This window comes from Eumetopias jubatus, unplaced genomic scaffold (assembly GCF_037043125.1).
Source record: "Eumetopias jubatus isolate StellerSeaLion01/CBP00866 unplaced genomic scaffold, mEumJub1_p1.0 scaffold_9, whole genome shotgun sequence".
Lineage (NCBI taxonomy): Eukaryota > Metazoa > Chordata > Mammalia > Carnivora > Otariidae > Eumetopias > Eumetopias jubatus.
The window spans coordinates 108878778-108906768 of record NW_028274815.1 but is presented as its reverse complement, the minus strand read 5'-3'; the positions used below and the strand labels follow the sequence as shown (position 1 = coordinate 108906768).

The following is a 27991-nucleotide window of genomic DNA, read 5'->3' as shown; positions in this document are numbered from 1 at the left end:
CTCTCCATTCTTCGAAGCGGTGGGACCAAGAACCATGGGCAGAGAAATCCTGCAACGCAACCAGATACAGGCGTTCCCAGGAATGGTTAGATTGGTTTCTCTGGGACCCAGTTCGGTGACAGCGTGGGTATGTGTCTCTCTGTTTATCTTGTGAAGATAAATAAAGACGGCGGAAATGCAGAAAGAACATTCTGCCCCATGGCTGGGGCGATTGATGCTGGCTACCAAGAGCCCCGGGACTCCCCGAAGCTGTGGTGATGTTAAATATGCTTTGTTTAGAGCAGACAGCCCCCCTCTCCCAGAGTTCCAAGACTGGTCATTTTGTCTGAGAGCCTTTGATCTGCATCCCCCACCCCCAGTCCCTTCGCGCCACCGCCCCCAGGCCAGGGGTTAATCATCCCCAGCATTGTGTACACAGACGAGGACCAGAACTTCGTGGATCTTTCCTCCTGTCAGTCCTTATCTGAGCAGCCCTGAGGAACTCCAGGCCACCTCCGAAACTGGCATGTTGTGTTAATTGGATAATTGCAAGTCCCTGGGATCTCCTTTGAGGCCTTCTCTACCCCAAGCCTCAAAATATCAGCGTAAGTGCCAGCCTGGTTCTTGCTGCTCAGAAGCGTTCCTTCATCTGCCCTAGGCGGGGGTGGGGAGAGGTCTGTTCTATACAACCCTGTCTGGGGCAATGCAGTCACCGACCAGAAAGCCCAGGGCCCAGGCCTCAGAGCCCCTCCTTGTCAGCCTTCTCTCAGAGTTAACCTGGCCAGGTCTACCCTACAGGCCAGCAGGGATTTGGGAAGTTCAGGAAGGGCTCTCAGATGAGAGGCGTCAAATCTATTGAAACAGAGACCCTGAAGAGGAAGGGAGTTGGCCCCCCATGGAAGCCTATAAAAGAGGATCCCAGGAAGCAATGTTGGGTGCTCCTCCGCACACCAGTGGGGCAAGGGGGGCTGAGGAACCCCACTGAGGTCATTTCCCTGCGCTTGCCCAGAGCCCCAGGCCTTTTGAGCCAACGTCTTGTCCCCACTGCTTGTTGGCTAGCTCACCAATGGTGGCAAAGGCCTGGCCTGGACAGGATGACCTGATGGCTGAGCTTGACCATCTGGTTGCTCTTGTCATAGCCAAGCCAAGCAGGCACACCCTGGGTGGGCTGCCCAGTTGGGCTTTTGAGCTGGGGGGGCTGGTGGTAGACCCTTCATGGCAGAGTTTGCTTGCTGGTCTTGCCCAGGTGGCTGGCTGGCTTTGCCCCCAGTGGGTACACTCAGCTTGTCAGCACTACCACTTTTTTAAAATCGGGCATCTACTATAGTCAGAGCCTAACGCCATATGCATTATCTCATTGACTCCCCATCAGGTACTATTATTCCCATGGTACAGATAAGGAAACTGAGGTTTGCAGGGGCTGCCTTGGTTCGGGAGCACACAACTAGCTAGTCTGTCTGGCTTAACCACTGCTTTCTGTTGCCTTCCATAGGCCTCAGCCTTTGACCATGTAATACTCCCTATAAGCACAACAGAACATTTTCCAAATATTTAGATAGACCCAAATCATGCAAGAAGCCGGGACAGTTGGGAAATTTCTTTTCATAGTTGAGCAGCTCATTTTCAGAAGAAACAGAGCCAACTTCTTGCACCCCTGAGGGCCCAGGACGGAGGCAGACCCCTGGGCAGGGCCACTGGGTTCCTCTCAGGAAGCCGCTGGCCATCTTCTTCAACTGCTCTTCCAGCACCTCTGGGAGGTCAGGAAAAAAATGACTGAAGTGTTTGTCCCTTCTGGACAAGGATGCAACAAAGTCCTGGGACCAGCAAGTTTGCCGTGCCATGCCAAATGCCACACCATGTCCTGTCCTCCATCACTTTACCCAGGTGGCTCCCTCTGCCAAGATGCTCTCCGCCTTGACCACCTGACTCTCCATTTAAACTTACTCTTCCATACCTTAAGAGTTGCCCTTGAGGGGCGCTTAGGTGGCTCAGTCTGTTAAGTGTCTGCCTTCAGCTCATGTCATGATCTCAGGGTCCTGGGATCGAGCCCCATGTAGGGGCTCCCTGCTCAGTGGGGAGTCTGCTTCTCCCTCTCCCTCTCTGCTCGCTCTCTCTCTCTCAAATAAATAAAATCTTCAAAAAAAAAAAAAAAAGAAAGAAAGAAACTAGTTGACCCTGAGGTAAGGACTTGGGTGCAGGGAGTTTATTTGGGAGGTGACCCCGAGGAGCATGGAGAGGGAGTAGGAAGTGAGACAGGGAAGGGAAGGCCCTGTGGCTGTGTTAGTGAGCAGGTCAGTCAATCCCACTGGGCCCCCTGAGAGACTGTGTAAAGCATACCTCAGGATGAAGTGGTGAGGAATTGGGGCTATTTACCCACCAGCTTCTGCTTCTTGTTGGCTCAAGGGTTCTTCCTGTGGCTTTAACTCCCTGACACTCCTGGCTTATCCTGAGCATGGATTGAGCAACTCTGATACGAGTGGGCATCTAGGGCGTCAGCAATAGCACCCTTCAAGATTTTGCCCAGGTAGGCCCTCCCTTGGTGTTCTCTCCCAGGTGAACCAGGCTAACCGCCATCAGGTGGATTGGCAAGTCGTCGTCTTAATATATGCATTAAACTTCCTGAGACCTGAGCCACGTTGTTTTCAGTAGCCCTGGTGCCCAGGGCTGAACCTGGCACTCGGGAGAAACGTTCCACAAATGAGTGGGAAGAGTACTTGGCAAGTCACAGTGTCCTCTGCAGTGCCCAGGAGGGGATGGGGCAGGACTCAAAACAGTAAACATTGAATTCCCAGGCTCCCCCAGCACCCCAGCATCCCAGCATCAAAAGAGCCCAGGTGAGGGTGGACAAGGGGTCTGGGGGATTGGGGTGGGGGTAGAAATGGAAGGAGAGAATTGAGTCACAAAGAAATTTCCAACCCAGATTCCCAACACTCTCATGGATTTGGCAGGGCGGGGCGGGGAAGATCTCCTGGAGGTAGATCTCAAGGTCAGAGTGTCAGTAAAACCAAAGCCTGCAGGAAAAAAAAAAAAAAATGAGCCAGCAATTAATTATACACTTGGCCACACTTGTTTTCTGGACTTAGATCAAAATCAGACTTGTGGATTCTTGGCCTTAGAAGTGCCTTTACAACTTGTCTGGTTCCACTCTTCCCTGTCCACTTTCGAGGGAGAAACCTGGGCCCTAGAGAGGGAAATTGGCTTGTCTGAGGTCACAGAGGTGAATCCCAGTAATCCAGGGAGAAGCAAGGGTGGCCTAATTCTCATTATTTCTATTCTGGGCTCTGGGCTCATTTGCATAGTGGACCAGGTCTCACCTGCCCTGGTATTAGCACTGTGGGTCTTTCCCCATCAGTATGGCTAAGTGAACACACCTGCTGAGCATCAGGTCGCTTGGCAGAGTTTCTGGGGGTTCTGACTCAGGCTCTCCCCCTCTTACCCCTAGAACTCCAGAAATAAAACCCCTAATATAGGTTGCCCCTGAGATCCAGAATTGGTGCTTCCCCAGGGGTCCTGTCCAGTTCTGTTCACAGTTGCGGCAGCCTGGGATGGGCCAAGGGGGGCTGGCCTGGGCGGCGGCCGGTGACTCTTCAGCCAGCTGCCCTTGCCCCGCTTTCCCAACACCAGACAGCTCTGCTGAGGGTTCTTCCCCTAAGTGCTGGAAGCGGAATGTACAAGTCTGAGGCTGCGTTCTTCTCTGACAGCAGAGATAAGCCGGAGGAATGGGAGCGGGTTTGAGGGAGGAGTCGGTACCAGGTTGTCAAGTCTCCGGGCAGCCAGCTCCCAGGGAATGGTATGCGAGAAAAGAGGCCTTCAGGTGGTGGGGACCAAGACATCTGAGTGGACTCCGCTGACATGGCCGACCTGCCTGTGGGGAGATGATCTTCAGGGAACAAAATAGTCCTGGGTTGAGACTCATGGTATTTTCCTACTGAGGCATTCCTCAATAGCAGTTAAGGTTTCAGCATAACAATTTGTAGAATGTTTAGAAGTTTTTTAAAAATACCATTTGAGATTCTGTGAAAATCCATAGTGGGTGAGATCCCACCCGAAAATGAGAGCTCAGACTTTAATCGGCCACTTTATTTGGCATGTAGGAAGTGGGACAAGACAGTACGTGGGCTTTTTTTTATAAAGCACATTCTGGAATTTATTACAGCCTGAGGCAGCACATGAGTGGAAAGGTCCTGAAACTGGGACGAGATACTGGGTTGGCATTTTAATGCTGCTACTTTTTAAATTGGGTACAGTATCTGTATTCTTAAGTTTCTATCTCCTATTTTTCATCTGTAAAGTCAACAGATTGGTTCGGGCTTAGGATTCAGCACACACATCCTTCATCAACTGCGCATGCCCCAGGTGCTCCGTATATGAAACGGGACTCAGTGATGAACAAGACCTGGACCATGCTCTTCATGCAGTTCTCAGTCTAGAAGGGGTGGGAGACAGAGAACAGTCACCAACAGTGTGAGATGCTGTCTTGTCACAAGAGGCTGAAATGCAAACTCCGTTAGGCCAGGGCACTGTATCTAGCTTGTTCTCTGCTAATCTCAGTGTCTGGCAGTACCTGTATATGACGCGTGTTTTTAATTGCAGAGTTGCAGAGTGAATGAGTGTTTATTAACTGTGTCTTCCCCTTCTTTGGCTTCTGATCAGTTACATTTCCTTATTTGGGATTTTCCACAGAGCAGTGATGGTTTGCCTGTGTATTTATTTAGATTTTCAGTATGTTAAAGAAAATCCTTCCCAAAGCAAAAGCGTTCGAGTTCCACAAACAAGATTTAGCATCTTATAGAGCTTGGATGTTGTTTATTCCCCATTGCCACAGCAACTTACACACACAATAAGACTTTGTTGAAAGGAAAAATGCATGCTATCCAATAAGCATATGAGCATGTGCTACTTACCATGGAAATGCAAATCCAAACCACAATGAAAAACACCTGTGCACCCACCAGAATGGCCAAAATTAAAAAGCCTGACAGCACCACATTTTCGGAAGGCTGTGGAACAACTAGAACTCTTATACGCTGCTGGTGGGACTGTCAAATGGTACAACTACTTTGGAAAACTGGCAGTTTTGATGAATGCTAAGCATACATCTGCGTAATGACTCAGCAGATGTACTCTTTATAGTCAAGACAAATGGGCGTATATACCCACCAAAAGAATGTTTGTAACACCTTTATTCATAAAAGCCCCAAACTGAAAATAACCCAGAGGGCTATAAATAGGAAAATGAGTACATAAATTATGGTATAGTATGCTATAGTCATACAGGAGGCTTCCACACAGTCACAAAACAATAAAAACAACAACCCAGACGAATCTCACAAGACACTGCGTTGAACACAGAAGGCGGGCACAAGAATACATACTGTATGGTTCCATTTATGTGAAGTTCAAGAACAGGCAAAACTAATCCATGGTCAGAATAGTGGTTATTTTTGAAGAGCATCCCAAGTACATGACCCAGTAGGTGTGAATTGGAGGTGTGACAAGCCATGGTGGGTGGAGGCAACGGGCAGTTCAATATGGCAGGAGGCTAGCAGGGGCCATGGTGGAGGAGTGTAGGGAGAAGCCTTTGGAAACATTATTTGGGGTCATGTCATAAAAGGCCCTGTGGTGGTCATTAGAACTATTTGCCACATATGTCAGCTTTTCTTCCTCTGGTCACTCAGTAAGATTGTACTTCCTGGCCCCTTGTGGTTGAATGTTTCCATATTTTTTTCTGGCCAGTGAGTGGTAACAGGAAACTATGTGCATCACTTGTAGACAATGTATTTAATTGCTGGTGTGAGACCCCCCCCCCCCCCCAGGGCTCGCTCTTCCCCTCTGGCATGGCTGCTATATCAGCCTGGGTCCCTGGGAAGACCGGAGCTCCCCTGATGCTTCTGTGCCTCCACTGGGGAATAGACAAGAAGTAAATAAGTGAATAAGATAATTACAGATTGCAGTTAAGAATTATAAAGGAAATCAAAAGGCTGATGTGGTATAAAGGAATTGGGGAGGCGAGTGGGGGTGGTCATGGGGAAGGATGGCTTCATTTGCACTGAGGCCTGGGGATGAGATGGAGCTGACATGCAAAGGGTCCTGGGAATAGTGTTCCAGGGAATAGCATGAGCAAAGATTTGGAAGCAGAAAAGAGCCTGCTGTGTATGAACCACAGAAAGCAGATCTTTGTGGCTGGAGGATAGTGGGAGACGGGAGAGGTGGGCAGGGATGTGATTACGCAAGTAGGTTGTGTTAAAGGTCACTCTAGTTGCTTTGTCTATGGTAGGCAGGAGTAAAGCGGGACTGCTCCACGAGGGGGCTGTTGAAAGCATCCACGGGGGAGGAGATGACGCTGGCTCAGGAGTGATGAGAGTGAACGCGGAGATAAGTGTTCACATTTAAAATATGTCGTGAAAGTGGAATTCACAAGACTTGTTAATGGACTGGAAGTGAGGTGTTTTAGGCTGAATCACGGCCCCCAGAGATACATGTGTCTCAATTCCTGGAACCTGTAGATACTAATCATATGGCAAAAGGAACTTGCATATGAGATTAAGGTAAGAATCTTGAGATGGGGAGATTATCCTGGGTTATCTGGATGGGCCCCGAATGGAATCACAGGTGTCTTTATAAGGTGGAGGCAGAGGGAGAGTTTACTACAGAGAAGGAGGCCACGTGGACACTGAAGGAAGGTGCTATGCTACTGGCTTTGAAGACAGAGGAAGGGGCCTAGGAATGCAAGGAAGCTGGAGTGGCAAGGAAATGGATTGTCCCCTACCCCTCCCGAGTTAGTGTGGCCCATCTGGCACTTTGTAGTTGGCCCCGGGAAACAGATTTCAGAATTCTCACCTCCACAACTCTGAGAGAATGAATGCTTACGTCGTTGGTGTTTTTATTGTGGTAAAATATACATAACCACATGTATTACTTTACCCACTCCTCAGGTGTACTAGTCAGTGGCATTAAATACATTCATAATGTTGGGTAACTGTTACTGTTATCTATGCCTGAAACATTTTCATCATCCCAACAAAAACTCTACCCATTAAATAATAACTTCCCTTCCCCCACCCAACTCCTGGTGACCTCTTTTCTACTTTCTGTCTCTCTGTTTATCTATTCTAGAAACTTCCTATCAGTGGAATTGTACAATATTTATCCTATGGCGGGCTTACTTCACTAGGCATAATGTTTATGCCAAGGTCCAACGTGTTGTTGCATTTATCAAAATTTCATTCCTTTTTATGGCTGAGTAATATTGTATGTTGTTTTAAGCCACCAGATTTGTGGTGATTCGTTATAGCAGCCATAAGAAACAAATACATGAGGGATGAGAGAATAGGTATCAAGGATGATCTCTAGGCTCTTGGAGTTGAGGACTGGATGGACTGAGATGCCATTTCCTGGGAAAGAGAAGTCTAAGATAGCAACAGATTTGTGGTAGGAAAAATCACAGGCTCTGTCTTGGTCATATTAAGTTTGAGATGTCTGTCAGACCTACGGAGATGCTGCGGGAGATAACAGGACATCCAACTGTGGAATTCTGGGGGAAGGTCAGAGCTGGAGTGTTACATTTGGGAGGCAGCACCACACAGATGGCGCTTAAAGCCAGCAGACTGGTTGAGGCTACCTAAGGCAAGTGTGTAGAGAGAGGAGAGAAGGGGACCAAGCCAACATTTGAAGGTGGAGCAGAGGAAGAGGAATCAACCTACCAGGCTGAGAAGGAGCAGCCAGGGAGGTGGGAGAAAAATCAGGACAATTTGGAATCATGAAAGTTGAGAGAGAACCATGTTTCATTAAGGAGGGCACAGCCAACCAAGTTTTGACAGACTGAATAATGGAGGACATTTCTGACTTCGACAAGAGTACGGTTTAGTGGGGGGAGGGACAGAAGCCAGAGACGAGTGAATTAAGGGCATGAGAAAATATGTACTGGCCTTCTAACTATTTGGAGAACTTTTGCTGTGAGTGGGAGCAGAAAAATGGGACAAAGTAGAGTTTGAACCTTTTCTAAGGTGGGAAATATGGTTGTAGTTATCTACAGCTATCCAATAAGTACCCACTCCCCAAAACTTAGTGGCTTAAAGCAACAGTTATTATATTCTATTCCATGATTTTTGAGGGTCAGGAACTTGGTCATAGTGTGGTTGGATGTTTCTTTTGTTGCACCTGCATTGGCTGGAGTCACCGGTAGTATTCAGCTGTTGAATGGGCTGGTTTTGAGGCTTCGAGATGGCTTTTGTCATGGGTCTGGCACCTGGGTGGGGCTGACTAGGGGCTGGGCTCTGCTGAGACTGTCAATTGGAGTGCCTACATGTGTCCTCCCTAGCACGGTGGCCTCAGGCCTCCAAGAGGGAGTATCCTGTGAACAAAACAGAAGGTACATGGCCTTTTATGACCTACAGTTAGAAGACACAAAGCATTACTTTTGCTGTACTCTACTGGCCAATCCAGCCACAAGCCTACTCAGATTTAAGGGGAAGGGACATAGATCCCATCTCTTGATGGGAGGACACTCAGAGAATTTGTAGCTATGTTTTAAAAGCCCCACAGGTAGAAAACATGTTTGCAGTCTGGATGGGGATGTAGCAGGAGCCAGGGAGAGGTCAAGGACGCCGAAGAGAGAAGAAAGACTGCAGGAATCGAGTCCTTTGGAGGTCATGAGGGGACAATACTCAGAAGGCTGGGGATTGGGCACTTTTCCAACTGGGGCAGGAGGGAAGAAAGACATTGTGAGGACAGATGAAGAGAGAAAAGATGAGGCTCTTCCCATCTGATGACATCACTGTGCTCAATAACGTATAGGTCATTATGTTACAAATCATCAGCTGAGGGAAGGTATTGAGGCGGGTTGAGAAGAAAAGGTACAAAATAGTAATTTCAGAGACTTGGAATGTGAAGTATTCTTTCAAAAGGCAGATTTTAACAGTGATGGCTTTTTGTCATCACCGAAAATAGTATAGATTGTAAGTACATGATTATTAATCCTTAACAATATATTGATAACAGAATTACTTTTTTGGTGATTATTAATTACGCTGCGTGTCTTTGGAACCTATTTGAGATACTCTAAATTCTAGGAAGTTGCTGACCAATTCTTTTAGGCAGGAGCCACATGATATTATATTTCCATTTTGTTTCTGGAGGAACTGGCATTAATTTCATAAGGTAAGTCTGAGAAAGAACCCAAGATTAGAACTCTGAGATCATTTCCTTTTTTATGGGCAATTGATAACATGGAAAATACCTGTTTATTTTACTTGAAGAAGATATTTGAACCATCAACTTCCGAGAGTGATTTAAAAAAATTATCTGGCGAGGGTTGGTCTTGAGCAGAGTTACGTGGTAGATGATGTCATTTTGCAAGTGATGCTTTCAAGTGTTGAAAATATTTTTGTAATTCTTGTTCTGGAATTGCTTTCAGAATGAGTTTTTCACACACACACACAAAACAACCACCAGGGTTACTTTTGTTTGTTCAGTTGTTCACCAAAACATTTTATTAGTCACAATCTCATAACTCACCCTATTTAGTGTTGGATATTTCCAAAAATTGAACCCCTATGAAAGTAATGGAGATTCGTCAGCAGTAAGGATATCCCAAATAAGGTGAACCAGCCTTTGCTGAGAATTTCCAAAGGGGAGCTCTGAGGATGTTTAAAGCAGCACCATTGCAAAGGGTCCACACACATAACTTTATAAAATCATACCGTGTTAGGAGACCTTGAGATCTTAGGGTCCCCCAAACCAAACTTATTAGCTGTGTCCACTGACATCCCCTCTCTCCGGTATCCTTATATTTATTTACCAGTTGGATTTCCATCCACTATAGGTCAAGCTTGACCCTCTTCTCCAATACTCTACAAATTCAGTTCTTTACTATTCACCCCAATCAGGAATATATTCAGCAGCAAGTTACAGAAAACCCACTTAATAGTGGCTTAAACACATCTGTTTATTTTTCTTGTATAACAGAGTCCACAATTAGGCAGCTGTTGGTATCCCTTCAGCCACTCCACGATGACACAGACTTCTTCTGTTTTTAGGCTCTCCCATCTTCAGTGCATTTCCTTTATCCTCAAACTTGTTGCCTTCTGGTTGCAAGATAATTGCTGTAACCACAGGCATCATATCCAGACATTCAGGGCAGGCAGAACGGGAAAGGGTGAAGGTGAAGCCAGCTGCATCTCCCTTCTCTCAGGATAGAAAAAACTTCCCCAGAAATCTCCACAGCATACTTTCCCTTGGGCCTCATTTGGTTAGAACTGGACCATGGCCACTCCTACCTGCACAGGAAACAGAAGTTGGGGACAAGGATTGTCACAACTGGTGTAGACCATTAAGATCCATCACTGGGGCTGGACACATTGGTTTAGCCAAAAGGTCCTGTTAGCAAGGAAGAAGGGAAAATTGTGTTGGTAGGTCAATGATAGTGTTGGCCACAATCGCGGTGTGCTGATTTTACTTCTGAAACGGCTCTCAGTTCTCCCTACCTCTTTCCACTGGCTTAGCTCTGGTCTTCGGGGTCTTTTAATTTGGCTATCAGAGGCAGCCTCTGAACTGACCCATCAGCTTCCGGTGTGACCCTCCTCCATCCATTCTCCATCAGCTGCCAGACTTACATTCCTAAAACGCAAGTCTGATCATGGCACCCCATAGATAGGAACTGTCACTGGCTCTCTCGCTACTGATGACCTCTCTTCCAAGCTTGACCTTATTCCTGTCCTTCTCCCTACTCAGAAAACTCTTACTCATCCTTCAAAACCAAGTCTAAATATCCCTTTCTCTGGGAAATCCTTCCTCCTTTGCTCTTGACTCTAACAAAACTACTCCCTTCCTTTTGTTCTCATATGTCTTTTTTTTAAATTTATTTTAAAGATTTATTTATTTATTTGTGAGAGCGAGAATGAGAGAGAGAGAGAGTGTACATGAGAGGGGGGACGGTCAGAGGGAGTAGCAGGTTCCTCGCTGAGCAGGGAGCCCGATGCGGAACTCGATCCCGGGACTCCGGGATCATGACCTGAGCCGAAGGCAGTCGCTTAACCGACTGAGCCACCCGGGCACCCTATCTTTTTTTTTTTTTTTTTAAAGATTTTATTTATTCGTTTGAGAGAGAGAGAGAGAGCACAAGCAAGGGGAGTGGGAGAGAGAGAAGCAGGCTTCCTGCTGAGCAGAGAGCCTGACGTGGGGCTTGATCCTGGGACCCTGGGATCATGACCTGAGCCAAAGGCAGATGCTTAACCAACTGAGCCACCCAGGTGCCCCTCTCATGTATCTTTTTTTTTTTTATTTTTAAAGATTTTTATTTATTTATTTGACAGAGAGAGAGATAGCGAGAGCAGGAACACAAGCAGGGGGTGTGGGAGAGGGAGAAGCAGGCTTCCTGCCGAGCAGGGAGCCCGATGTGGGACTCGATCCCAGGACCCTGGGATCATGACCTGAGCCGAAGGCAGACGCTTAACGACTGAGCCACCCAGGCGCCCTGTCATGTATCTTTTTAACATATCAAGAATAATGCCTGTTATATAACATTACAGCATTATTTGCTCAGATGTCTGTCTCTTGCTAGATTATATTATCCTTAGCAGCTAGCGTAGTACCTAGCACACGGCAGGTGCTTATGGCAGAGGGAGCTACTTGTTTCTTAGTGTCTGTTCTCACCCTTTTTATCAGTAAAGGAACTCTGATTTTTAGTTGAGCCTATGGTGACTTTGAATAAAGGCCAAATATTTCAACCTCCCTTGTAGTTCATTGAAGCCATGTAACATAATGCCTGGAGCTAAAGCAGCCGTGTTGGATCATGAGATGACTTCGTGAATAGAAGTTGTGCTCAGGGGATGGGAAAGATGAAAGGACATGGGTCCTTGACATGGTATATAACGCTTTATTGGCCTGGGTTTGCCTTTGGAATTTCCAGTGGAAGGAAGAAAAGCCTCTTTTGTTTGAGCCACTATTATTTTCAATTTTCTGTCTCTTGTAGCTAAGCAATTTTAACTGATAGAAACATATATATTTATAATTAGATGTATTTACATATTATTGTTAATATGTATTTAATATATAATGTTATATATAATTAGTTATAATCATATAAATATATAAAATATAAATATAAAATATTATATATTATTATATATAATGTACATAATATATGTAACTAGTACATACATATACAATAAATGTAATAAGTTATATCAACTATATATTATATAAGCTACATGGCTTATATAATATAAAAATATAGTATATATGTGTGTGTTTGTGTATACATGTGCTTTTATTTTTATTATTTATCTATTTTAAAGATTTCATTCATTTATGTGAGAGAGAGAGAGGCAGAGATAGCGAGACAGAGCACAAGCAGGGAGAGGGAGAAGCAGGCTCCCCACTGAGCAGGGAGCCTAGGGCGGGGCTCAATCCCAGGACCCCGGGATCATGACCTGAGCCAAAGGCAGACGCTCCACCAACTGAGCCACCCAGGTGCCCCTGTATATGTGTTTTTAAGTGAATTGGTTGAAATACAGTTGGCTGAAACCTAGCATGGCTTGACGACTGTAGGCCCATAGCCAACATTAGGTTCTCAGATATATTAGCTATGTATTCATATATGTTAAGATATGTCAGTACTAGGCAGGGTATGCCTCCCACATGCCTGTGGTCTCATAGCCGACTGAATGCGCCTGTGTATATTACCTACCCCCAAGCACGTTAGCATTTGTAGCCACTTGTCCTAGAATGAACTTTGCTTAGGTTATAAGGAATGGATTATTGAACAGCTTCTTGCCAAGTGTTTGGCTGCCCATTTGCTCTTCTGATGTCTGCCTGATTGAAAGAACCATTTATAAAGGGAGGAAAATGTCAGAATAAAAACATTTCTCTTGGCCTCTAAAAGCAGAGCTCAGTCCCTGAGGGAAAGTCGCCTCTCTCTGGTGGAATTAGCATTAATTGCTTATATGCAATGGCGGGACCAGGGCCAACCATTTGTGGGGATGGGGGTGGAGGGGGTTGTCTCCGGTCATGGGTTGGTGTTTTCTCTGCTGAGAAGAAGGCAGAACTCTTTCCCCAACTCCTGAACGCCACCTCTGACCCAGATTTGCAATCAAATGTCATATTGGACAAGTGGGCCAGCAGTTGGAGTCTGAAGATTTTTTAGTAGAAATTTTCACTATTTTGACATTTGAAATCTGGTATAATGTAAATGAAGGACAAAATGTCTATGGAGTTTTGTAGGCCTTACAAGAATAGGTTGCGGGGGCGACATCACCTCAAGGGGATTATCAGAAATAAAGACAATCTAGGGCTCTTGGCTCAAGAGGGCCTCGCCATTCACACGGAATTATCAAGAGCAGTACTAAAGGGCACAGCTCAAGTCAGAAGGTCTGGGTTCAAATCCTGGCTTCCCACACTCTAGCTGGGTGACCTTGCCAAGCTGCTTGACTTCTCTGTCCACAACAGATCTGGTATGTGGTAGAGCTGGCTTGTCCCTGTCAGAGGGCTGGGTGTTCGGATGTCTTCCCAATTGTGTTCACTGATACCATGCCAGCTATGGTGGAAAATCAGCGAATCAGGTCTCCCCCTGCTGACCCTTACACACAGAGTATTAAACATTTACCAGCAACCACTTCACATTTCCTCATTGTGCAATGAGGTTGACAACACCTATTGCATCTAGAAGTTGAATTGAAAGGACTCATGGGAAGCACAAGTGATAGCCCTTAATACATGTTGGCATTCTAATTCTTTAAGCCATGTAATAATAGCCCTATCATTGTTGAGAATATTCTTTGGGAGGGGGTGCAGAAGCAAGATTTGACTTGCTCTCACGTCGGTTGGCACAACCGTTTAGCCTCCTGGTATCTATTTTGCCCCTGGGGCTTGACTGTCATGGCAGCCGGTCAACCTGCTCTGAAATTCGAGTTCTAGAACTATGTGTCCTGACTCAGATAATGGGCCAGTGGTGGCAGAGTGATGCAGAGTTTCGGAAGAAAAGCATGTGCATGGTGCATAGGAGGAGGGGATGTACCTCAACCTGATTGTGGGGGAAAAGGGCCCACAACCAAAGAATGCTGGGGTACAAAGGGCTGTAAGAAACCACACAATCCAAATGCTTGTTCTACAGATGAGGAGACATACACTCTCAGATAGGGGCTTGGATTTTCCTCTGCTATTGTTGTTTCACTTTCCTTTTTTTTTTTTTTTTTTAAGATTTTATTTGAGAGAGAGTGAGCAAGCATGAGTGGGGGGGCAGACCCCGGCGTTAATGACCTGAGCAGAAGGCAGATGCTTAACTGCCTGAGCCATCCAAGCACCACTTCCTTTTTTTTGGTAAAGATTTATTTATTTTAGAGGTCACATGGGGGGCGGGGTTGGGGCAGGCAGAGGGAGAGAGAGAATCCCAAGCAGACTCTATGCTGAGTGTGGAACCTGATGGGGGTGTCAATCCCACAACCCTAAGATCATGACCTGAGCTGAAACCAGGAGTTGGATGCTTAACTGAGTCACCCAGGTCCCCTTCTGGTTTCCTTTTTTGACCAGGCTAATGCAATCACTGTTTTGAAGACATATCTGCATCCCCATGTTCATTGCAACATTATTTACAACAGCCAAAATATGGAAACAACCTGTCTATTGATGGGTAAATGGATAAAGATAAAATACATATGTATATGTACACAGTGGAATATTATTCAGCCATAAAAAAGAGGGAAATCCTGCCATTTGCAACAACATGGATGGACCTTGAGGGCATTATGCTAAGTGAAATAAGTCAGGCAGAAAAAGACAAATACTGTATAATCTTACTTATATGTGAAATCTAAAAGAAACAAACTCCTAGAAATAGAACAGATTGATGGTTGCCAGACGTGGGAGATGGAGGGTGGAGGAAATGGGTGAAGATAGGAAAAAAAATGTTTTAAAAGAGGAGGCATCATATTCCACATCAGAAGTTTTAAGTTGTCTTTGGGCAGGATCATAGCCCCATACTTTGCATTCAGCCAGCACTTAAATAGCTTTTTTTTTGCTCAGTGAATCTCTCATCAATTAGTCAATTTCCATGAATATGGAATGACTTAATAGATGTCATATTAAAATACAAAAACAAAAACCAGTATACGAGATGGTATAAAGGCTGGAAAGACACAACACAACCCAAAATGCCAACAATGTGTGTCTTTGGATGGTGTTAGTAAGACGAACCTGGCTTTGAATTCTGGTTCTGCTGCTTACTGGTGGTGTGACCTTAGGCAAGTGCTTCACCTTCTGAGCCTGTTTTCTCCCTTGTGAAATAAGAAGGCAAGCCGTTCCTGTCCGCCAATGGGTTGATGTGAGAATTGTGAAGGGACATCTATAAACTGCATGTCACTATCTGTTACGGACCCTCTACCACTAAATCAAAGAACCGTCCTGGACATTCGTCCCTCAAATCAAGAGGCCCTCCAATGCTCTCCCGCCTCTGGATAGTTCTTTGATTTCTGGTGCTTTTTCCAAAAGGTAGACCTAGGAAAAAAGAGCTCATGATGTCAGGAAATCTAGGGACTTTCAGTGGGAAAGGAGTTGAGGCCAACGGTGAAGTGAGGTTTCTAAGTCAATCTCACTGGGAAGAATGGGCTCGGATCTTGGAATTGTGAGGGAAAGTATGCCTTAAACCTGAAAGTTGCATTCCTTTTTCTTTATAAAGATTTTTATTTATTTATTGAGAGAGAGAGAGAATGGTAGAGAGAGAGCATGAGAGGGAAGAAGGTCAGAGGGAGCAGCAGACTCCCTGCTGAGCAGGGAGCCCCATGCGGCACTCGACCCCAGGACTCCAGGATCATGACCCGAGCCGAAGGCAGTCGCTTAACCGACTGAGCCACCCAGGCGCCCCGCATTCCTTTTTCATGGGGAAGAAAATATTCACCTTTTTAGAGTGAGCAGAGTGGAGAGGACGCAACCAGACCATACTCAAATCCATATAAAGCGTTTATTTAAAAAAGTCCTATAAAATAATAATAAATGCAGATTTCCCCATCTAGTGTAGATAAGAAAGCATATGAGGCTGAAAGGCACACATTAATTTAAAATTTCATCACAGGGAGTCAGATGACCTTTTGCACCCAATGTGAAAAGAAGTCCTTAAGTTGCTTTTTGGAATAGCAGCATTTAAAGTTTTCTTATCACACTTGTTTATTCCTTTGGGATATGGCAGTGAGGTCAGGGAAGAAATGTTCCCCAGAAAGTTTGGTTAAAACCAGTCAACTCCTTTGAATGTTTTCATGGAAATGTCAGACAACCATGAAAAGCTAAGGATGAGGGTCACACTAAAGGTCTAGCTTTGGTAAATGATGTAGAGCTATACTGGGCAGCAGACAGGTCAAATGTGACATCCAGGAGCACTAGTTTCATGTAGGGCCTGACGTGCTTTTCTTTTTTTTTTTAAAGATTTTTTAATTTATTCATGAAAGACAGAGAGAGAGAGAGAGAGAGAGAGAGAGAGGCAGAGGGAGAAGCAGGCTCCCAAGGAGCAGGGAGCCCAATGCGGGACTCGATCCCAGGACTCTGGGACCATGACCTGAGCCGAAGGCAGATGCTCAACCATCTGAGCCACCCAGGCGCCCCCTTTTTTTTTTTTTTAAGATTTTATTTATTTATTTGAGAGAGAGAGAGTACAATCTGGGGAGAGAGGCAGAGGGAGAGGGAGAAGCAGGCTTCCCACAGAGCAGGGAGCCTGATGCAGGGCTCGATCCCAGGACTCTGGGATCATGACCTGAGCTGAAGGCAGACCCTTAACGACTGAGCCACCCAGGTGCCCCGGGCCTGACATACTCTTAAAGGCCTGACTTAGGTTCTAAAATTATAGAGCCCAAGACTATACAGAAATGACCAACACCAAGTTGAACAGTATGCTCCGCACTAGTTTCTATACAAAACATTTCAAACTAAGTTCTTTATGACGTGGACCAGATCTGCCAAGTGCCTAAACCACGTCCAAGCTTTAAGCGAGGCCTCGGAAGTTCACCTGGTGCCTGGGGAGTTTCATGAACCTTCACCCCTAAGGAGAGGCTGAAAGAGGAATTTCTAGTAACAGCTTCCAGCTCAGGGCCTGGGGGTTCCCTAGACAAGGCTGTCCTAATGTGTCTCCTAGAGCTGTGGAAGATCTCTGGTCTCAAAAGAAAGCAACAGGTGATACTTTGGGGCATCTGAGCTCGGGCCAGGCCCCCAGAGTTTTGCATCCTAGAAGAATTTCAAAATGGAAATGGAGCCTCTGCTTTACCCTTGCAGCCCAAGCCCTTTCTGTGGCAGCAGAACATTCATAAAAACATAATTAAAATACCATCTGATATTTCCCTCTGCCCCGGATATCACTTCTTTCCTTCTCAAAACCCACTCCTCCCAAAGCTGACAAACCAAAGCAGAAAATGACAACTGAGGCAGTGATTACCTGGCTCATGCCCATGTCTTGAGGCAGAGATGACAGAGCGAAAAGCAGAGAAAACAGAAGTCTGTTATTGGCTCCTGATTGACGAAATGTACACAGAAGCCAGGTGGGGGGAAGCCATCAGCCCTTGAACTTGGTGGTCTTTGAGAATGGGCTTGTCCTTCTCTCTCTGACCAGCTGGGAGGGAGACCCCATAGTAAGTCCCGACGTGGGGAGGTGGTTTTTATAAACAGAGAGAACTGGACCCATTTTCCTGAGCCCCAGCTTAGAGGAACAGCAGTTGAGACCTGCAGCGTCGTTGAGGAATGGCTTTCCCCATACCTCTGTGTCACCCCTGTCATCCGGAAAGACTTAAAGATGGCGAGGGACCCTCAGGAACGGAATAGGCCTTGCAAGTGGTAGAAGTAACCTGAGCGGGACCAAAGTCCAAGGCCAGATGGGGCAGTAGTCACCTCCGTGGAAGTCACTGTGAACTGATGACCTGGAAGCTCACTGCTCTGACCCCTTGTCACCAACCAGCACCAGGTAACTCCACCTCTCCCCTCGCCACCCCCAGGCCTTGACCTATAGGGAGAAAGTCTATATGTGTGTGGGGACTCCCTCTGCCATTTTCACAAGATAGGAGCTAAAAGAGGTTCTGTTAGGAAAGACAAAGTACTTTTTATACCTGAGTTATGGAATAAGATCCATCCCTGGCTACCTGTGCTTTCGACCTTTCTGTCTTTCGCTGACTTAGCAACAAAGCAGAGAAGCATTCTGGTGACTTCTAGCCATAGACCTGCAGGGTCTGCAAGTCACAGAACTGTAGCTCCACGCTGGGCCACAGCGCAATCTTTGTCTACTAGCCCGTTTCCCACCCACCCATTTTACAGAAAAGGCAGCTGAGGCCCCTTCCATCACTGGTAGGACAAGGTAAAGAAAGGAACAGGATATGCTAGGCAGTGTGTCTGAAATGGGATGCGGATCCTCGTGTGAGTGACCAGTGGTGAGTATGTGCTGTCAGTCTGCAGTGTACACACCGTGCAAGCCAAGGATCCCATCTGTCCAGGAAGGACCATCCTTGGCTCCCCCTCTGTGTGTAGGCAGGTCGGTTTTGCTTCATTCCTGACCACCAGTCAGCTTGTGGAACAGGTCCTCATCAAGGGTCTCATTCTGGTCCTTAGACCGAGTGGACAAGAAAATGTAGCCCCCGATGTATTCATGCACGATCTTGCAATCCGCACTCAGGCAGGTGAACGCGATGGAGACGTTCTGGTCAAATTCGATTGCCACCTAGAAGAGGAAGGCACAGGTAAGCTTAAACATTTCAAGGAAAATGAGGAAAAAACTGCCTTGTGAAAGGGACATGTGGGTGGCTCAGTCGTTAAGCGTCTGCCTTCCGCTCAGGTCATGATCCCGCAGTCCTGGGATGGAGCCCCACATTGGGCTCCTGCTCAGCGGGAAGCCTGCTTCTCCCTCTCCCACTCCCCCTGCTTGTGTTCACTCTCACTGTCTCTCTCTCTCTGTCAAATAAATAAAATCTTAAAAAAAAAGACAAAAACTGCCTTGTGATGACCCCAGAGCTGAGGACTGCTTAGGTGGCTTATAGATGATTTCCCTCCCCTCCTCCCCGCCAAATCCACAAAAACCCCACCCAACCAAAAAAAAACCCCAATCACCACTTCCATTAAACGCTTACAGTCAACAAGTCTTTGCTCTCTGTGCGCCCTCTTGTGGTCTCAACTATGCTGCACACCTGGCAAAACATTCCAGCTCCCAACACACATGGTTCTTTTTGGTCGCTCATGTTTAGACATTAAGAACTTCCTAAGCACTCTCTCTGTCAAGGGGCAGGGAGCTTTGCAGACTCTTTAATGGAGACTAAAAGGCTCACCTGAATTTTCGTACACCCAACAGCCCTGCACCCCTTCCCAGCTGAAAGTCATAAACTCTAAACACTGAAAGAAACAGATTTCACTGGTTCTCAACCTTGGTTGCCCATTGGAATCACCGGTGGACCTTTAAAAGCTGCTGCCAGGCTCCCACTCCCAGAGACTGGGATTTGATGGGTCTGCGGTGTGGTCCGGGCAGCAGGGTGTTAAAGCTCCCAGGTGATGCTGATATGCAACAAGGTTTTAGAGCCACTGCCTGAGAGGTCACCGAATCTCAAACTTTTATTCTTTTTTTTTTTTTAAAGATTTTATTTTTATTTATTCGAGAGAGAGAGAGAATGAAAGATAGAGAGCACGAGAGGGAAGAGGGTCAGAGGGAGAAGCAGACACCCTGCTGAGCAGGGAGCCCGATGTGGGCCTCGATCCCAGGACTCCAGGATCATGACCTGAGCCGAAGGCAGTCGCTTAACCAACTGAGCCACCCAGGCGCCCTCAAACTTTTATTCTATAAATGAGTGCCTCCATGGTTAACAGCCCTGCTGAGAGGAATCCACAGTTCTTTAAAAAAAGGTGTGAGTCTCCTCCCATCCCTCTAGGCTTTCTACCGGAAAAATGAGAAAACGAAGGAGAAATGAGAATTCTAGATCAGCAACATCAGAATTTTTTTTAAAGATTTTATTTATTTGAGAGAGAGAATGAGATAGAGAGAGCATGGGGGGGGGTCAGAGGGAGAAGCAGACTCCCTGCTGAGCAGGGAGCCTGATGCAGGACTCGATCCCGGGACTCCAGGATCATGACCTGAGCCGAAGGCAGTCACTTAACCAACTGAGCCACCCAGGCAGCCCATCAGAGTGTTTTAAATCAGCTGGATGCTAAGGTGCCTCTGACTTGATCTAGAATTTCCCATGCTATAGACCTGGCTTGACCTTAGCCCCCTGGGGTGCAACTGCAATTGATGGGAGACAGAGGTTTTGGGGGCTCCTTAACTCAGGAGGCAAAGCTTTCCTCAGTCATCCCTGCTCATGTCCCTTGCTTCTCTAGCAGTTTTTCCCTTTGGGGACTGGAATGCTCTCCAGGTGGGCAGTTGAGCCTCTGAGTCCTCGACAGGTTAGACCTCTTGGCAGCCAGTCAGATGAAGCCTTTTTGGAATCATTTTGGATGACAGCCCCATCTCAGACAATTTCTGCTAAGCAGTTATCAGCATCTTACATAATCCTATGCTGAGCTGAAGGAAACTAATCAAACTGCTCAGCAGTTTTAGAGTCTGTATGGAAACTCCAGATGGAGGCTAAGCCAACTTGTGGTGTTAATTCAAAACGATTTGGCCTGTACTTGTTAGTGAACTGCCCAGAACTGCCTATGATTAGTTTAGCAGACAACTGGCACACGCTTGTGGTTTCTGAGTTCTACATATATGAACAGAGTAATCTACAACTCTGATGGAACACACATTTATAGCCTCAACACTGAATATACAGAAAACTTTTAGTGTACCTGTCGGATTTCCCAGTTGACGTTCCACTGTTTCATATTTGTGAATCTCCATGTTGTAATTGGAATCCCAGTGGCTGCATCGATTCTAATCAACCTATTATATGAAACTCCCAGAATATCATCTTTCTTGCTTCCTTTAAATCTAAAAAAAAAAATTTAATATGAATTAAAAGAGGCAACTGCTTCCTATAATATGATGGTCATTCTTACTACAATCTCTTGAAGATAATAGGAACATTTCTAAATGATATCCAAAGAATGGACAGCGAGGGATTAACTTTTCTACAGAATGGATTTTTTACTGTGATAGGAAGGGAATATGAAGAATGGAGAGAATTGAGGCTGTCCTGCAGACATCTTTATGTGAAACTGACATCAGAGGAAAGCAAAGTGAGAGAGGGTCAAGTCAATGAATTTAAAATCAGCTGTGTATGCCAGGCACCCTTCTAGGCACAGGGAATACATTAGTGACCTAATTGGATAGAAAATGTCTAACTTCATGGAGCTTGTATTCTAGCCGGGAAGAGGGTCATGAGTAAGTGAAACATATATGGCAGATAAGGATCATGAAGGAAAATAAAGCGTAGAAGGGGGACAGGGAATACTGGCAATGGGGTGGTTACAGTTTTAAAAAGCGAGTCAGGGAAGACTGCAGCGGGAAAGGACATTTGATTAAAGATGTCTGTGAGGAATGAGCCCCATGGGTATCCGGGGAAAGAGCTGTAGGGAGAGGGCACGGCCAGTGGAAGGCTGCAGCTTTCTTTTTCTTTTTTTCCTTTTTTTGGGGGCATGCTCCAGGACCTGCCAGGAGGCCAGGGTGGCTGGGCACCATAAAGGAGGGGCAGAGGATGTGAAATCCCAGAGCTAAGGTCGTACAGGGCCATTGTAAGGATTTGGCTTATACCCTGCGTGAGCCAGGAGGCCTTCAGATGGTTCTGGGCAGACGCCTGCTATGGTTTGACTCAGGTCTTAAAAGGATCACTCTAGCAGCCAACTTGAAAACTTAGGGGAACAAAGGGAGAAGCAGGGAGCCCAGGGAAGTACTGTGAAGAGAAGGTGTGGAAGATCATTACGAGCAGCCAATGTGTTTGGGCCATTTGTGAGAGGACTGTGTTCTTTATTATTTTTTTAAAGATTTTATTTACTTATTTGAGATAGAGAGAGAGAGCGCGCAAGCTGCAGGGAGGGGCAGAGGGAGAGGGAGAAGCAGACTCTTCGCTGAGCAGGGAGCCCCTATGTGGGGCTCGATCCCAGGACCCTGGGATCATGACCTGAGCCGAAGGCAGATGCTTAACTGACTAAGCCAGCCAGGCGCCCGAGAGGACAGTATTCTAAAATTAAAAAGAGTTCTACATTCTAGACTGGGAATAAACTGGGCTCCAAGAAAGGCACTTAGAAACAAATAGGAAGTGAGAGAGGCAAGTGAACACTGTGATCACCTGACAAGGTAGTAGGTGAGGCCAAATTCAGGTAGAGATTGCCAGGCCTGGATGAACCGCAGCTTGGCTTCGACCAGCGGCATCTGGGCCACATTCTGGTGGGCTTCTAGAATCCGGGCTGCCAGCTAAGCAGAAGTGGAAAACGTTGAACCGTCCTTGGCATACACTTAACTGTTCTGTAATCATCCCTTTAGCTCAGATCCCCAGTGAGAAAAATAAATGCAAGGCCCAACTGCAACTCTACAAAGACAATTCATTCCCATTCATTCATCCTCTGTTCCTCTCTGTCCTTCTATAAAACACATAAATCACTGAGGAGAAGAAGGAACAACATCAGCAAACACCTAAACTCTAAGGTTCATGGAGATGGAGAGTTCTGGGTCCCTCTTTCTGGAATATGTATGGTGTCCGTGGACAATGGTTCCTCTTATATCAGTTTATCTGTGTAACTTTTAACCCCCTCTAATGGAAGCATAATTTACATTTTTAATTTGTGGGATTTAATAATTTTAATGAAATCTGGGACTACTGCCATGTGCAGTTAGCGGCAGTCAGCGCTAACAAAAGGAACAGTAATTTCTTAACATCGTCTAATACTGAGTCCATAGTCAAAAATCCCCATCAGCCGATTTTTCATGATGGCCTCGATCATTTTAATTCCTCATTTTACCCCAGAAAATAGAGTTTACTGAAATAATTGCTCCAACAAGATTAGCAGTACCTGCTTTGACTTGTGTTTTTTTGCACACCGAGGTGACACAAAACATTCAGGGTTCATGTCCATGGTTTCAAGACTGGAAGCCACCTGAGATGCTGAGTTCCGGTTTTTCATCCTCAGAAATGAAAGGATGTTGAGGACCTCTGGCTGATAGGAGCTGTCTGCCATGGTTTTGCCCTTCGATGCCAGGATGCAGGCAGCCATCCACTGGGCATACTGATTCTCCTGCAGCAAACATCAGAGGGCTGAGACACAAATTCAAGTGCAAAGCCACCCTGCTGGGAACAGAACAGGATGTGGGCTTTTCATCTCTACAATACACGAAACTGTCACCTACCAAGCAAAGAAAGATGTGAAGTGCCACATATTCTGAGTGGCTGTCAATCACCTAATTTAACACTCACCAAGAGCTCTTGAGTCCTGGGTTGAGTTTCTCTATGCTAAGGGGCTAGAGAATAGGAATGTCAGTTGTGATCCATTCCATGCAGAGAACTTTGCATTGAAAGATGAACCAAGGACACAGGAGCACCATGGAGGACAGACAGGTGAAAACCCAAGCTACCTGACTGCCTTCCTTGATACCTATTTCCATGTTCATATCATGTCTGATCTCTATGACAGAAGGAAGGGAGGAAAAAGATCATGAACTGATTTCCCATACTATGTCTACCCTGGCCTATCCTTAGTAAAGATTCTAATCCCAAGGGAGGAATCAGGTCCACTGATGGGCTCTGAACCAGTCAGTGGTGGCCTCTATTGCTCTTGAACGTTTGTGTTCATTTTTTTTTTTAAGATTTTATTTATTTATTTGACAGAGAGAGACACAGGGAGAGAGGGAACACAAGCAGGGGGAGTGGGAGAGGGAGAAGCAGGCTTCCCACGGAGCAGAAAGCCCGATGTGGGGCTCGGTCCCAGGACCCTGGGATCATGACCTGAGCCGAAGGCGGACGCTTAACGACTGAGCCACCCAGGCGCCCCTGCCCCTTGTGTTTATTTTTTACCTCAGGGAGCCAAGAGGCACAGTGCTAGAAGCTGAGGGGATGCAGCCGAAGAGAGGAATTCTTCAGAGCAATAGTCATTGTGGTGCACTGAATTACTGACCTCAGTCTTCATCCTCCTGGTATCCACAGTTTTTGCCGTGGGATTTTACAGTCTGTCTCACTGGAGCCAGAGTGTAATTTCCCACCTCTTGACTTTGAGCCCCACCATGGACTTGCTTTAGCCAATGGAATGTGGGTGGAAATAACAGTGTACTACTTGCCGGCCCAAGCTTTAGGAGGTCTGCCATGTTTGTAATTCCTCTCTTGCACTTCTGCCATCACTGTGAGCAGAGCCTCCCCAGGTAGCCTGGCACCCAGAATAAATACAAGGAGCTTAACTTTGAGCCAGGAGCCAAGCCTAGCCAGACCTACAGCTAGAAGCAGATCCGTCCAGATGACGTGAGGTTGGATCATCTGAGCCCCGGCCTACTCGTCGATGTTTCAGAGGCAAATGTTTATTGGTATATGTTGTTTGATTTTGTGGTTGTTTGTTACAAAGCAATAACTGACCAATGAGTGTTCTCATTGGAGAAGACATCTCAGCTGGTTTGTCCTTAGGCTTAAGAAAGATAAAGGACTTAGCATTTTTTTTTTTTTTTTTTACTTACATGGTCACATCTCAGATACACTTCATTCATACCATCAGCAACAGGGATTAGTAACTTGATTCCAAATTTTCTCCCTGCTACGTTGACATCTGGCACAACCTCACAGCCTGAATGATAAAAGGCAGGGACAAAATTGAGTTCTGAGAAATATGTTATATAAATCAGGTGTGCCTCTAAAAGAAACACTTTGAACATAAGCCCTTCAGATTTGGTTTTCCTCTGAAAAACTGAGGAGCAAGCAGACAACATTAACTAAAGGGTAACTAAATAAGACTCATGAACAATTCACATGGATAAGAGAAAATATCTTCTGTTATGATTTTCTTAAGTATCTCATAAACTGAATTCATTTTCCAGGTCAATTTGGCTATGCTAACTCATAGTAACATGGAGCTATGAATATGAACTTTTAAATAAACCAAAGTAGAGGGAATTCTCTTACTGTCACAATGATAAGGGAATTGAGTACACTGGTTAATTAAATATTTCAGTTAATGGAGTTACCAGCACACTCACAGCCACTTTCAGAAATTAGAACAGAAACTAAAGTGACATTGAATTAAACAACCATTCTGGAATTTAGAAAGCTTTTCAGGATCCTACAATGCCTCATGTAATACATGGATGACACCAATTACCACCACTCCGTAGACTTGGATACACCGGGGAAGAAGGGAGAGCAGAATGCAAATAATCACATTTATCGCACCATATTCCAGGCTCATGCTCCATGGGGAAGGGCGCTGCAGGCAGGCTGCCAAGTGGAAACCAGTGAAATAGAGAGGTTCCTCTGGAAGTAAGCCCTACTTCATTGACTAGGAGGTTGGCTTTCATGGCTGGGTCATGACAAGCCATACCCAGATGTAGGACTCTCTTACCTCTAAGATTTAGTTTTTCTACTGGTTCTCCTTGCTCAAGTTCCTTATTTTTAAAGTAGGCTATAGATGTGTCTTTAAAGATGAACCAATACTGTTTGAAAGCCTTTAATATTAGCTTCTTGGGCCTGCAAATTAAAGTACAGTAAGCATTTTAACAGCCATCCAGAAATGTAGGGACACATTGCAAATTTCAAGTGGCTCCAGATGCTCTGGAAACCTGTTCAAACAACATACTCTTTATTGTTGAAAGTAATTTTCACGTTGCTAACTCGTTTCTAAAAACTGAAAATGAGGTTTTTAATAGATATAGAAGTTAATGCAGAGTCTCAGGATTTAGACCACTTTGGCTTTGCTACTGCCTAACATGGGACCCTGGGGAAGACACTTCCCTGCCTGGGCCACGTATACTGCCTCTGTGTGATGGGGACAGTCCAGCCTCCAACTCACAGGGCATCTGTGAGGAGGCGAAGAGGTAATCTCTGAGAGTGCTTATCACAGCACCTGGCATAACTGAAGTGCTCAATAAATTATTATAATTTGAGAAACATCCATGAATCTGGGACATCTGTCACTTCAGTATACTTCTTGGATCTGAAAAGGCTGTCCACGTGGACAGCACAACTTTCAAGGTATCAGGCATACACACTAGATCTAAAAGTAAGCAACCTTTTCTGTAGTTTCCTCTGATCCTTAAGAGAAACCACCATAGAATTCCCAGTGAATCATGGAAATCACAAAAACTTACAGCTAATCTACATAGACTCTACTGTTACTAAAAAAAAAAACATTTTTGGGGGAAGATCCCCAAAAGTGAGATCTGTGGGGGCCAGAACACTTTATACTCTGGGCTGGACAAGGTTGGTATTGCCAATGGCAGGTCTCAGTTGGGCCATTCAAAATAGAAAACGTGAGAGAGAGCTGGGGAGTATGGAAAGGGGGTACAGCTGGGCAGAGAAAAGATAATATGAGCTGTCCATGGTTCCGTGGAACAGTGCTGGCCATGGGGGTGAATCAGGGTCTCTCATGCTACAGCAGTGGATTTCTGCATTCACGAACGAGAGAAAGAGAGGAAGCCTTGTGTTAACCCCACTCATACATACTTTGGGGCAACTTTTTTTTTAAAGATTTTATTTATTTATTTATTTGACAGAGAGAGAGAGCACAAGCAAGGGGAGCAGCAGGCAGAGGGCGAGGGAGAAGCAGGCTCCCCTCTGAGCAGGGAGCCTGACACGGGGCTCGATACCAGGACTCTGGGATCATGACCTGAACCGAAGGCAGCCACTTAACCGACTGAGCCACTCAGGCGCCCCTGTTTCCGAGTTTTAAAGGTGTGCAGACAGCATTGTTTTATTATTTTTTAAACTTTGAAGATCTAATTGGCTTTATGAAGTGATTCATAAATTGGGCAGCATCCCACCTGGCAAGTAGAGGGGAGCTCTGAGGAGGGGTACAGAATGGAAAGTTGTCATAGGAAGGAAGGTGGGGCAAGGAAGTTACTAGCAAAAGAAAGGACTGGTCCAGGCAAGGTCACCTTCCATGTGGGGAAGGGCAGGAGGTCTTGTTAGGTGATTACCTCATCTTTTGGGAGATGGAGGGCCCAGGTGACAGAGGACCTCATTGGTGCTGATCAGAAAATTCCCTTCTGACTGATTAAGACTCATTTCTGGGGGAAGCTGAAATTGCAATTAGGTTAGGTATTAAGCCCTAGTTTGGGGACTTGGTCTAAGTGATACTGTTTTGGGCCTGTGGTTTTCTTTTTAACACTTCCCCTGTTTTGAACAGATTCTCAGCTTAACTGAGTGAGGTGATCAAAATTTAGGCAAGAGAGTATTGTTTTAATGGGCAGTATCATTATTGGCAACGCAGTGACAGTGGAAACATTTCCAAATAAGTGCTTCCGAAATGCCCTCTCCACCGCACTAATCTCTTTCAAACATGAATTGTGTTCTCACTCATTTCACAATCACCTTTTCCTTAAAGGAGGGGTGAAGTGTGTTTATTATTTTGAAAGCATTTGCAGGCTACCACTGATGGCCACCTGTCATCACAGAGAGGTCATAAATTTGGAACACATTCTTTTGAAAAAACAAGAGTGCGCCACTCCCCTTAGAGGTGTTTTTCCATGTGATAACCAGGGTGGGGGGGCCAAAGGTTTTCACGGCCACTCCCTCTTTATGAATCATTATAAAGATTCCACCGTATTTTAGATGTCTTGTATTTATAACGTTGACTCTCCCTGATAATCTCCCATGGCACATTGTGTAAGTCGGCCTGGAACTTCTTTGTTCAAGTAACTTACCTACTTGACTACAGTGATTGATGCAATGAATGGATTTGATGTGTGGCTTCTCTCTCTGTAATCCTCTAGTGGAGCCATTTTATTTATTCCAAAGTAGTCTCTCCAACAGTGGCCACACCTTACAGTTTGGGACATAAATAATTGTTTTTATTATGTAACTTAGTAGTAGGATTATACCTTGTCTGGTTTATATTCAGGGGTTTGTATAAAGTAGAATCTTGAAAGGCTGGTTGGGCAGAAAGTTCTAGACTGATTGTT

General features: G+C 45.6%; 1 protein-coding gene across 2 annotated transcripts in view; it reads right to left on the bottom strand.

Moving 5' to 3' along the window:
• Nucleotides 1-18484: 18484 nt before the first annotated feature.
• The window catches only part of FERMT1 (FERM domain containing kindlin 1), a 29193-nt gene continuing 19686 nt past the window's right edge, over nucleotides 18485-27991 (bottom strand). For both annotated transcript variants that reach the window (XM_028112994.2, XM_088026251.1), the window contains exons 10-15: nucleotides 25435-25559; nucleotides 24557-24663; nucleotides 22912-23133; nucleotides 22191-22315; nucleotides 20752-20893; nucleotides 18485-18658 (exon numbers count right to left, since the gene is read on the bottom strand). In XM_028112994.2, coding sequence (XP_027968795.2) covers nucleotides 18485-18658; nucleotides 20752-20893; nucleotides 22191-22315; nucleotides 22912-23133; nucleotides 24557-24663; nucleotides 25435-25559 — 895 coding nt within the window. The remainder of the gene's footprint in view (nucleotides 18659-20751; nucleotides 20894-22190; nucleotides 22316-22911; nucleotides 23134-24556; nucleotides 24664-25434; nucleotides 25560-27991) is intronic.